This window comes from Solenopsis invicta, chromosome 1 (assembly GCF_016802725.1).
Source record: "Solenopsis invicta isolate M01_SB chromosome 1, UNIL_Sinv_3.0, whole genome shotgun sequence".
Classification (NCBI taxonomy): Eukaryota; Metazoa; Arthropoda; class Insecta; order Hymenoptera; family Formicidae; genus Solenopsis; species Solenopsis invicta.
Window position 1 is genome coordinate 18,134,040 of NC_052664.1, and position 12,561 is coordinate 18,146,600.

At 32.8% G+C, this 12,561-nt stretch overlaps 2 protein-coding genes across 8 annotated transcripts in view; one reads left to right on the top strand and one right to left on the bottom strand.

Moving 5' to 3' along the window:
* Positions 1–702: 702 nt before the first annotated feature.
* LOC105206261 (peroxynitrite isomerase THAP4) lies at positions 703–2,309 on the top strand. 2 transcript variants are annotated; one of them, XM_011175770.3, is made up of 4 exons: positions 703–823; positions 1,184–1,344; positions 1,411–1,533; positions 1,640–2,309. In XM_011175770.3, the coding sequence occupies exons 1-4, from the start codon at positions 718–720 to the stop codon at positions 2,180–2,182; spliced, it is 933 nt and encodes a 310-aa protein (XP_011174072.2). In that variant the 5' UTR covers positions 703–717; the 3' UTR covers positions 2,183–2,309. The 2 variants fall into 2 exon arrangements, with proteins under 2 accessions (XP_011174072.2, XP_025988702.1); XM_026132917.2 differs by lacking the exon at positions 703–823 and adding an exon at positions 830–1,008.
* A 4,391-nt stretch (positions 2,310–6,700) lies between these two features.
* The window catches only part of LOC105201195 (trafficking kinesin-binding protein milt), a 63,089-nt gene continuing 57,228 nt past the window's right edge, over positions 6,701–12,561 (bottom strand). For all 6 annotated transcript variants that reach the window (XM_026132913.2, XM_039449149.1, XM_026132914.2 and 3 more), the window contains 3 exons: positions 12,280–12,473; positions 11,891–12,133; positions 6,701–11,804 (listed from right to left, as the gene is read on the bottom strand). In XM_026132913.2, the coding sequence (XP_025988698.1) occupies positions 10,331–11,804; positions 11,891–12,133; positions 12,280–12,473 (1,911 nt within the window). In that variant the 3' untranslated portion in view covers positions 6,701–10,330. The remainder of the gene's footprint in view (positions 11,805–11,890; positions 12,134–12,279; positions 12,474–12,561) is intronic.

Below are 12,561 nucleotides of genomic sequence, written 5' to 3' on the forward strand. Positions count from 1 at the left end.
TAACCTAATCTACGCGTAGACGCCATTTTCTTGTTGGGTAAGATGGCCAAATCCGGATATCCTGCCGGACACAGCTATTCAGCCGAAGGTAGCGATCTAGTTGTTAGATAGATATCTGTGTACGAAATAGATAGCAGTCCAATGAAGTTATAAATAATCTAGTAAATTTGCTCACTTTGGTAAGTTTCACCTCGTTTTAAGTAGAGTACCTAAACCAGAGTCTGGCCCACTGAACTGAATACAGGAAAGAGCCGTGGCCGGAAAAAAGCGGTCAGAGAGAGAGGGTTACGTTATATTAGTTGTTTCTTTCTGTCATAGGCCTTTTTTTTAGCGGTACAAGCATCGTCAAAAGTATGCTGACTGAGTTCAGAGAACGATTCAGAGGCACTTTAGGAGCCTTATGGCTCTGGCAGACCAGCGCGATTTGCGACACGCGACGCGCGATTATCCAATAGGCGTTTACAATTTTTTGAAAAGACGTACGCCTATTGGATAATCGCGCGTCGCGTGTCGCAAATCGCGCTGGTCTGCCAGAGCCATTAGGAGGTTTGACTAACTTTTAGATATGAGGCTTGTTCGTGTTGCTGCCCTTTTTGAATTAATTTCTTTGTCGTCTCTGTCTTTCTTATGATCGAATATATATTTATCTCATCTCGAGTGCAAAAATTTTTGGGGATTTCAAGCAACTCGAACAGACCTATGATTGTACTATCAAAAATGGCGGGTTTCAAGAGCTTAAGAAGAAAAGAAACAGTCAACATAATGGAAACTTCTCTCTCTGACCGGCATTTTACACACGATTTCTATAGGACGGCTCTTTCCTGTATGTATTGAGTTCAGTGGTCTGGCCAACAGGCCCCTAAAAATGGCGAATTTGGCGGCTAAAATATAAAGGCCCTCTGTGTAGAGGGCATGTTTCTCTCATGCTCCAGTATATGAATATGACGTGTCAGATGTGACGTGACAGATGTGACTACGTGTTTCTTCATTTTTCTTGTTAATAGAAAAGTAAATAAGTAACATGAAGCAATTAACTTTTTGAATATATAATTTGAAAACTTATTTGGATAATTACATCAGTCTTGAAAAGTTAAAAAGAGTTACACAAATGTTTTCTAACCTCACAATAATCTGATTATGAAATGAATTGTTATGGAAATAATAAAACTATATATTTTTATAGATTATAGAATGCCTTATTGCTGCGTAAAGAATTGTTCCAATTCTTGGAAAAAGGGTTACTCATTTCATTATATCCCAAAAGATCCAGAAAGAAGACAAAAATGGATTGAAAACATTGCTCGACCTGATTTAGATGAATCAAAAAATCATTTTGTGTGTGAAGTAAGTTTTATTTTTCTGTTATTTATCATATTTTAACATTGCAACTTTATTATTTACATTTAATAGGTACATTTTTTGCCTGAAATGTGGGAAAAACCACGTATTGATGGTAAAAAGAAGTTAAAACATAATGCAGTCCCAACGATTCATATATGGAATAAAGATGAAATAGTTCCTGCTTTATCAAATGTAAGTGAAATGTAGTTGGTTTAATAAAATGTATAATGTATATGTTTTGAGATATTATGTATATTATTAGATTTAAAGTTAATAGAGAATTGTTTACATATTTTAGACTGAAAATACCACTACATTAAAGGAGAACAATGAAGTAGACAATGCAAAACACTTGTCTATTAATAATTTGACAGAGGAAGACGCATTCAAAGAGAACAAGGAACCAGAATGTATAAATGATCAATCAGATGAGCCAATAAATACACCATTGTTAGTCCAACAAACGGAAATAAATACGGCTATAAATGTTCAATCAGATGAGCCAATATATACACCATTGTTAGTCCAACAAACGGAAATAAATACGGCTATAAATGTTCAATCAGATGAGCCAATATATACACCATTGTTAGTCCAACAAACGGAAATAAATACGGCTGTAAATGTTCAATCAAATGAGCCAATATATACACCATTGTTAGTACAACCAATGGAAATAAATACGGCTATAAATGTTCAATTAGATGAGCCAATATATACACCATTGTTAGTCCAACAAATGGAAATAAATACGGCTATAAATGTTCAATCAGATGAGCCAATAAATACACCATTGTTAAGCCTGCCGCAGACGATATGTTTTTTCTTACCGGATTTCTAATTGGATTTTCTTACTTGCTACCGTACGGACAATGGTACTGGCAGTGCTACTGGCCGTGGCTTCACACGGTGTGAGTTTTCGTACGGGCTGAGCAACTGAAATTTGTTTCATAGAAGCGGCTTAAATATGGATGAGATAAATGAGATGGATGAAATTATTGCAACAGTTGTACATTGTCGTAAAATTGCTATTGCATTATTTTTAATTACTGAAAAATTGCGATAACGAAATAAATATCGCCGACGTTTATGGAGTCGACAATCAATACATTCTTTAATGCCTCACTTTTACTGTGTTTATTATGGTAATTTGGTGTGTTTATCGCATATAAACATGGTTCCTATTAGTAGGCCTCTATTAAACATAAAATACTTTCTTTGGACTATTTTGAAGTCTTTTCATTTCTGCACGACGTCATGTTTGCGAAGTGAATTCACATTTGAACACTTCAACAGTATAACCTGGTATAACCCAGTATAACCTATACAGACTGCGTCCTGATTGGCTTTCACAATAAACCAGTACAGAATCACGTAAGAAAAATAGGACATGACCTATTACGAAAATCCAGTACGCGAGCCAGTAGCGTAGTCCGTAAGTTACCCATTTCGTACGGGAGCACGTAAGATTGCCAGTATAGGAACACGTAAGTAATCCCGTAAGAAAAAACGTATCGTCTGCGGCAAGCTTTAGTCCAACAAATGGAAATAAATACGGCTATAAATGTTCAATTAGATAAGCCAATAAATACATCAGTGTCAGTTCAAGAAATGAAAATAAAGCTTCTGAAGGCAAATATGAAATTAAGCAAATTATAAAAATCTGAAATAAGGCTGAAAAAACAAGTAAAAAAACTGATGTATGAAAATAAAAAAGTAGTAAAAGCGAATAATAATTTAAAAGTTAAATACAAAAATATATTTAATAATGATCAAATTGAAGCTCTTTGTAAATATAAATGCGCAAGATGGTCCACTGCTAGTATTAAAAAAGCTCTCCGCTTGAAATTATCATGTGGTAGTAGTGGCTATAAAAAATTACAGAAGTAGAACATTCTTTTATCAGAACGCATACTTCGAAGAGAAATGGAGACTATAGACTTTGTACCTGATATTTGTAACAAAGCATTTAACATTTTACGTAAACAAGTATTACGCTTCACCGATGATCAAGACAAAGATTGTATGCTTGCCATTGATGAGATGAGCATTATCACTGGACAACAAATTGACACAGCAACAGATTTACATATTGGTTTGTCGACTCTATTGGATAAATCAGGTAAAAACGATAAAAAATTATGAAAGTAATTTTGAAAGTAAAGTTAGTAAAGAATAAAGTAACAAAGTAATTTTAAAAATAAAGAAAATTATGAAAGTAATTATTGTGCTATGTGTACTAATTTAAAATTTAATTTATATACAAAAATTCATCCGCTCTTATTTGCCTCGTTATTTGTTGTTTGTGTTATTAAATACCGAAAGCCTAGCAAAATATTTATACTTAGAAAGTATATAATTTTGTAATAAACTATTAAAATTGGTACATTTAAAATAGGCATATATATATATAAAATACACGCACACATACACGTTATATGTGATACCATTATTTCTTTTCTTGGTTTATAATAATGTTTTTCTGGTTCTTTGGACAATATTAGGTCGTATTAAAAAAGCTACTCATTGTTTAGTTTTTATGATTGGAGGAATTTTTACACGATGGAAAATGATTGTGGCCTATTACTTTACATCTGATAGTCTTGATGGTGCTTTATTAAAACCCATTATACAGGAGATTATTGAAAAAGTAGAATTTATAGGTCTATACATTCATAGCATAACTTCTGACATGGGTCCTGTAAACTTAAAAATGTGGAAAACATTTGGTGCCATTGGCAGCAATAAATATTCTAAACTCGTAAATTGTATACCTCATCCTGTTGATAGCAATCGAAAACTGTTTTTTATTGCTGACGCACCACATTTATTAAACAACTTAAAATCTGCTTTATTGAATAATAAAGTAATTGAATTGCCTAAAGCATTTGTTGATTTGTATAACTTATCATCTGCTGTTGTCGAATGCGCACACTTAAATGAATTAGTGGATATTCAAGAAAATTTGCACTTCAAATTAATTCCTAAAATTAAAAAAAAAAGATATTGTCTGCGCCACATTTAATAAAATAAAAGTTAATAAAGCAACAAATGTATGGAGTAGAGATGTTAGTAGTGCAATGAAGTTTCACGTTCGAGAAACTAATAAAAAAGAATTTAATACGACAGCAATATTTATAGAAATAATTTCTAAATGGTACACATTAATAACTGCAAGAACGGCACAACTTGTGTTAGGCAAAGGGGGTGATGAAAAGAAAGAAAAAAAATTTAATGACAGTATTACATTTTTAGAATTTATAATAAACTTGTTTAGAAAAATAAAAATTGGTTATCAGTCAAAATTTAAGCCAGTACAAAATGGTATTATAACTACTACAAATTCCATTATTCAATTGACAAAATATCTAATACATGAACGAGGATATCAATACGTACTAGCCGGTCGATTTACGCAGGATTGTTTAGAAAATGTTTTTTCTTCTATAAGAGCAAAACAACCAATTCCAAACGCATTACAATGTAAACAAAATCTCAAACTTCTTGTAATATCAAAATATGTGAAATCACTGCATACTTCAAATTATGATGAAGATAGTGGAGAAATAATTGGTGATATTTTAAATAAATCTGAAAAAGTTAAACAAGTTGAGTAATGTTCAACTTCTATTATAGAGCCAAACAACAATGTTTATATTAACAACATTGAATTAAATATATTGTACAATATAGCTGGCTATATTATTACAAGCATTTGTAAGTGCGCAAAAATATATTCTGATTGTATAGGATCTGCTGGATCCAAAATGTATTATCCCAATAGAAAGTACACAAACTTTGTCCTCTTACAATGTTTTCGTACAAAAACACTTTTTTTTGTAAACGAAGAAACGTTTAATTATTTCTTAAACATGAAAATAATTATTCGTACTTATTTAAAATCTTTAAAAAATATCAAATGTAATTTTTAAAATTTTTATCTCGATAAAATGACAAGCGTAAATTGTGACACCAAAAAATTGTCATAATTTAGCATTAAAAATAAAAAAACGCTTCATATTATACAGAATGCGTACATCTTGTACAAGAGCAAAAACAATTAATAAAACATATAACAGTAAAATTATGGCGATGCATACAATAATTCAGTAAAATAGTTTATTATTATATATAAATGTTAAGTTTAATATACATATTTTATATATTTTATTATGTACAATTTTTATATTTTATTACAATAAAAACTTTTACTTTTAAATTTGCCAATTTTTGAATTTTATACATTTTCCCTCTTTACTTTGATTCGTTGCGCCATTTTTAGGGGCTAACGAAGCTGAACCAATGAAAAGAAGTCTACGGGATGGCCAGACTAAAGTCCTATATAAAGAGAAAAGTGACATTGATGTCCGAAGCTCTGATTGGTAATATGATTGATACTTGATTGGCTAAGCGAGCAGCCATATTGTGACCACAGCTGTTTGCAGAATGATAAGAATGGTGTTTAATGACGTTGGAGTGGTCCCAAAATGGCGGTGGAGGACTCAATTGGATACTAAAGATTGTGGTAGGGGTTCGATGTCGCTTCTCTCTTTATATAGGACTCTAGGCCAGACTCTGTTTTAGGGCCTCTAGTTTTAAGAACCGTAATAGCCCCCCCAGTACTGGGATTCTCTAACTCGTTATGACAATTCGGTATCGTTACAGTGTCGTTGCGCAGATATTATACATGATAGAAAAGCTGCGCAACGCAGCTTTTTGTCGTTGTGATAACATAACAACATAACGAGTTAGAGAATTCCAGCACAGGAGCAATATTTTTCAAAATATTTCGATCCACATAATATAGATGAAAATTAATAAAATATAAGGAGCAGTATTAAATTTACTGTAAATTAGTTAACAGAAAACAATGATGTCGAAACTTATTAAAAAAAAAACAAATTATAATATAATTCAGAAATATAATAAGTACATAGGAACAAATTTTTTTATATATATAATTATACATAAATATGTTCATATATATTAAAAAATATATAACGGTACATTTATGTGTAATTATATATAAAAAGTTTTTTCTCGACTAGTATTAGTTAAAAATTATAAAAAAAAAATATATTAGTCATTCATATTAGGCATTTATTTTACGAATGTTTCCTAAACAATTAAAAAATATTAGATACATTTAGGAAACATATATAGAACTTATATAAATCAGCACTACTTAAAATGGATCAAACTGTATAGTGCAAAATTTAAACATAAATATGATCATTATAAAATACGAAACACAGGAAAATTTTGATGTTCTTTTTTTTAAATAAAACGCAAAAAATGTACAAGAAATTATTTGTGAGACAAATGACATTACAATTCGTAGGAAAAATTACACGTATTATTAATATTTAAATATATTTATTGTTCAATTTGGAGGTATGATATATCTCTACTTGCCATCTAAAATGCTTACATAGCACCTTCGACAAAGGGCTTGCTGCAAACATGCTTGTCGTAATTGTGACTATCCGATCGAATAAATCATGGCGAATCGTCGCGTTGAATGATGAAAAGCATATGATTTTCAAGTACACGTGCCATAAATATATAATAAATAATCATAAATACATCATATACCTGAAATAAAATCGGATACCACACAAATGAAAATTTTACGCGTACTAAGGCCTCAATCTCATGTCAGTATTCATATTCTAGCAGCTATTAGTATATACAACCACATAATAACACACGATTCCTTACTCATAGCTACGTAACAATTACATTTCTTAGGGAAACATTATCCATTGAGGCAATGCGGCTCTTCAATCATAATCAAGAATATTAATTTATTTATTGATTTGCTGTTTGCTGTGAAAACTGAATGTAAAAAAAATTGATTTGTCCACATAATCTACTTAATCCTGTATTGAGTTTAATCCTGTCAACTCATATGAATAGATTACATAGAACATTTTTTATCTTCACATTATATTTACTTTTTTTATATTTTATTTTGCATAATTCTTTATAGATTCCATCAGTTTTCATAGGAAACCAATGAATATAAATTCCGAATGCTCATTTCGTTAAATAGTCGTATATACTTGATTTTATTATAATGTTTGTCAAAGCAATATAGTTCTTCAATTGTAATCAAGAAAATTAATCTTTGTTGATTTGTAGCTGTATTTCTTTCCCGTTTGCTGTAAAAACTGAATGTAAAACTAATTTATCCGGATAATCTATTTAAGTATATAAAATTTTTTGAATAAATTACGTAAGAAGTTAATTTTCACATTACACATTTAATCTTATTTTGAGTAAAGCGTATTCTTTATCGATTCCATCAATCTTATCAGGTAGGAAACTAGTGCGAATACATGTCCAAATAATCATTCCGTTAAATGGTCGTATGTACATTCGTTTTATTTTATTATAGTGTTTGGTCGAAACAATGCAGCTCAATTGTAATCAAGAAAATTAATCTATTTGTTGTTTTGTGAGACCTCTAAATTTTGTAAAGTAAAAATCACTCAAAAATTATACACAAATTCAATTTTTAGTCTATAAGAGTGAATTTTCTTCTACTCTTATTAGAGTGATAAATCATTTGAAAAAATTCTACAATCTCAATTTTCACTCTTTTAGATGTTTGTTTTTGTAGAATTCAGATTGGTCTTGTTTTTTTTTTAGTTTACTGTGAAAACTGAATGCACAACTGGTTTATCCGGATAATGTATTTAATTGCGTAAAATTTCTTGATAAATTACGCAGGAAACTTTTCACATTATATTTTATACTATTTATATCTCATTTTGCATAATGCATATTCATCGATTTCATCAGGTTTCATAAGAAAACAACGCGAATCTATATCGGATTATTCTCCGTTATTCATTCCGTTCAATAGTTATACATTCACTCGATTTTATCATAATTATACCAATACGCATGATCCTTAATAATTAAGATATGATACATTATGCTTCTTGTTCAAAAAAAGATAGCTACATTCTATCTAAATGCATTTTTAGCACATTCTAAATGCCCATTATGTAGAATATTAAATTTTCATATAATTCATTTTTCAAGATAAATTTAAAGAGAAATTGTTTTGAAATCTGAAATTATCTGATGGGAATAATAATTGAAATAAACTATTTTAGTCAAAACTTTGCCAAGTTTGATTTTGCATCTTTCAGATATCGGTACAGATTATAATTGCAATAAAATACGCATTTCCACGATCGCTTCCGTCAATCGCTCTATTTACAATAACACACGTAACTATTTCGCTGCCGATTCTTTTCCGCCTATTTCTAGGCCTCTCTAACGATCAGAAGAACAATGCAGGGATATGTCGGCGGAAATGCAACCGAAGTAGGATAGCGACACAACATTATTTTCCAATTTAATTTATTAATTTGTACGTCTATGTACAAGGCTGCGTTGAGCTAAACACTCTCTTCTCTATAGTACATTGTCCTCTTATGTAAAACTCAGACCCACTTGCAGGAAACAAAGTTACAATAAATTACCACGTTTACGCGAAAGAAATCGCTAAGGAAATTAAAAGAATAAATGTGAGGCGCTTTACCGCCTCGCTGCATTTCATTCAACTATGTACAAATTTAATAAATCAACGCTAAATGCAACAATCTTCCGCGTGCAAAGACTGACAATAGCATCGATGCTACTATGACTACTTGTCGTCATTAAGCATACGCTAAAGAAAATAAATTAGCACCAAATTTAACTTTGTGCTAAATTACATAAAATAATGCATTATAGTACGATGCACCATTCTCAGCGTCCCTCCTTGCTCCTTGTATATTGGTTGTTTATATTGCATTGATATAATAACAGCTTATTCTCCAGTCATTAGCTAAAAATTTCGAATACACGATATTAATTTCATTAACTACCCTGCCATTATAATTTCCTTAATTCGTTTCTTTTTTTTTCGTATCGTTAAAAATTTATTTCAATCTTTAACTATGTAAAAATATGGACTGTACTGAATGACCTGCATCTTGTAAAAAAATATTGAGCGAAGTGTTCCCGAATATAAAAAATGTTTAATTTATCAAATCTGTGTGAAAAATTAAATATTCATCAACCATACATACAAAATAAAATAAAAAATAAAAAAAATAAACTAAAACTAAAAATTGCCACTTTTTAGCCTTTAGTTAGTTTCTAAGATATATATTATCATTCTTTTATTAAAGAGATATTTAAAATATATTATCAAATTTCTTTTAACTTAAAAAATTACTAAATAAAAAAATTTATTAAATAACTCATAGTTTCATAATTTATGCGTAATTATAATTTTTTTAATATAATTAATTTGATAAATTATATGATCTATTATATATATCTCGGTTTTAAAACTTTTAAAACACTAAATATGATACAATACACAAATATTACAACTAGCAGTCCATAAATACATAGTTGAAGGTCTTAATACAATCACAAGATAAAATAATCTTTTACCTTCATTTGAGCTAGTAGTTTACATACTAATAGTTAAGTTTCTTTCATTTATCACAAACTATCAAAAATCCAGCTTTCTGTTTTTAATTATAGATTTTAAAACAAAATTTAAAATATATAGTGACTTTGCGTACTTTCACTGTACAAAGTATATTTTGCCATTTTATATATATATGTCTCACTTTTAATTCATGATATTTAGGATAAAACTTAAAATACCATCTTTATTATAGAGTATTTAGCAACCTGATTTATATCTTATTAATGTTAATATCATCATGATTATTTACAACGATTCACCACGTTAGATTCGAAAATTACTGTATACAAATCAGTGAATACGTCAAAAAGTGTAGACAATCAATAATACTGACGACAGGAGCATATCGTGTATCCAAATAGAATCGCATGAACCAAGTTCTCCAGGCAATAAAAAAACGAGCTCTTTCTCTGTGAATACGTTAAAAAATAATTCGCTGGAATTGAATAATTCGCCCTCTATCGCATTACATGCTCTACAAAATATTCACAACAAGCCACCCTTACGACCAAAAAGAAGCGAACTTATTGCTCCCAATGCCGATTGTTTAGATTCTTTAGTTACAGGCGTCGGAACTGGAGGTGGCTTAACTCGTCCTAGATCGGGCCTTGTCGCTCTTGCACCCGATCGTCGTTGTCGATCCGGCGACAGAGCCGCTGTTCTCGAGTTAAATGCATTGGAACCAGACACGCTTGGTTCAGGCTGCTTGCTGTCATCTCGTTTGCCCGGCAATAATTGCGATTTACTAGATGGAAATTCGTCAGTGGAGGATATTGAAGATGAGGGAGATATTAACTTTTCTTGGCTGGTACTGGAGGACATCGAAGTTTTGAGGAAAGTCAATTGTGCCATTGGACTTCCAGTCGAACGTCGCGTGTATAAAGCACCCTGTAGAGCTAATGGTGAGATCGATGAACTAACCGTAGTAGCTATGATCGTATCTATACCAATTCTTTCCAATTTCTCCACCAGACGTATCCCTGTAAGAGCTTTCTTATCGGAGCGCGAGATCGTTGACTTCGGTCTTTTCTTTTTAATTTCCACCGGCGCCGGCGACTCGTAACTGAAAGTACGCCTCAATAATTCTGCTCCGGTGCTAAGCAATCCCAATGTCAACGAAGCGGCACTCTCAGGTGGTGGTGACGATGACCTTGGTGACAGACTCGCATCCGGACTGTTACACGGTGTAGCGGTCGGTGAGAAATTCCGCTCATCATTAGGCGTGCTTATGCACGAAGGCGTGACAGCTTTGATTCCCCTTTCATTCAGCATCTTGGCCAATCCAAGCGTGGTAGAAAATGTTGACGTTGAATTGCGACGGCTGTGTGTGCGAGGGGTACTCATGCCGGAGTTCATACCACTGTTGGGCGCCGAGGCAACGCGACTACTAACGATACTTGGCGTCACGCTGCTGACGGTATGATCATCCGGATGCATTACAGTGCTATTAGTAAAGGTGTAGATGGAACCAGTATCTTGGAACGGTTTACCGGGATTAGTATATTCTTCATCTTCTTCCAAATCGCTTAACGCGAACGTTATCAGACCGAGATCTTCGAGAGCACGACCACCTCTAGTCTTTACGCCTGGTCTGTCCTCCAACAATCCGCCCAATGTTGGTGTCGCTAATCGCGACCAGTGATGCAACGTCTGAGAGCCTTCCATTGGTTTGACTATCTGCAGTTTTTGTGGGATGCGCCAAGCATTACCGCTATTGCCACTAAAGCCGCTTAGGTTACCGCTACTGCCAGTTGACATGATGCTATCCGGAGTGCGACAGTCAAAAGGCAAGAAGGTTGGCGGGGAATGTAATATGCCACCGTCATAATCGTAACTATAACCAGCGCCTGTACTGAGACATGCGCGCCTCGCTAATACTTCCGCAGGTGTCAGACGACGTATGGCAGCTTCCAAATCAGCAGCACCAGGAGCACCAGGTACACCAATTCGTTGCGGTCCCCTAAAACAACAGAGAATTTCACCGATTATGTAGAAAAAACCAAATTTATATCCTTATATGATTTTTATGAAGAGATGGATACATACGGATAATCTTCTGACTCTATGAGTAAGGATCCTTCGCTCTCACTATGACCGGTAGAATCCAAACTGGGAAATGTGGATGCTTGCGGTCGCATTTGCCCACAACTCATTCGCGGACCAACAGAACTGCTGGATAGTGTCGATGTCGTCATAGAACTTAATCTAGGAAACTGATTAGGATCCATTCCCGAATGTGCTGCTCGAGATGCTGTACGAACGGTTTCAAACACTTTCTTGTATGGTGGTCTACAAATACAATATGAATTGTTTTACTAATTGCTAAGTAAATACTGAAACTATTAATTTTTATAATTTCCAAATATTCGAAAATGTTTGATTAGTTTTAATTTCAAATCTGATAACAGAGCATTAAATGTATCTTCGTAACGTACATTCTGTCGCCTGCACCAATTCCAGAATCAATGCTTAATTCCGAGTAGAGAGACGATTCCAACTCCGAAGCAATAGAATCCGGTTGAGGCGCCGCGCCCATCGACGGGAATAGCGATCCTCCGCGTACAGTCGGCATTCCGCGTTTTCTTTGTTTTCGCAACAGCTCTTGCGTTTCGGCTAGTAAGTTCACCACCTGATACACGTAATATGCAGTGTCTCGATATAGATTTATAAAAAGTTTATGCGAGCAAAATAATAATTTAGATCTTAATGTATTAATT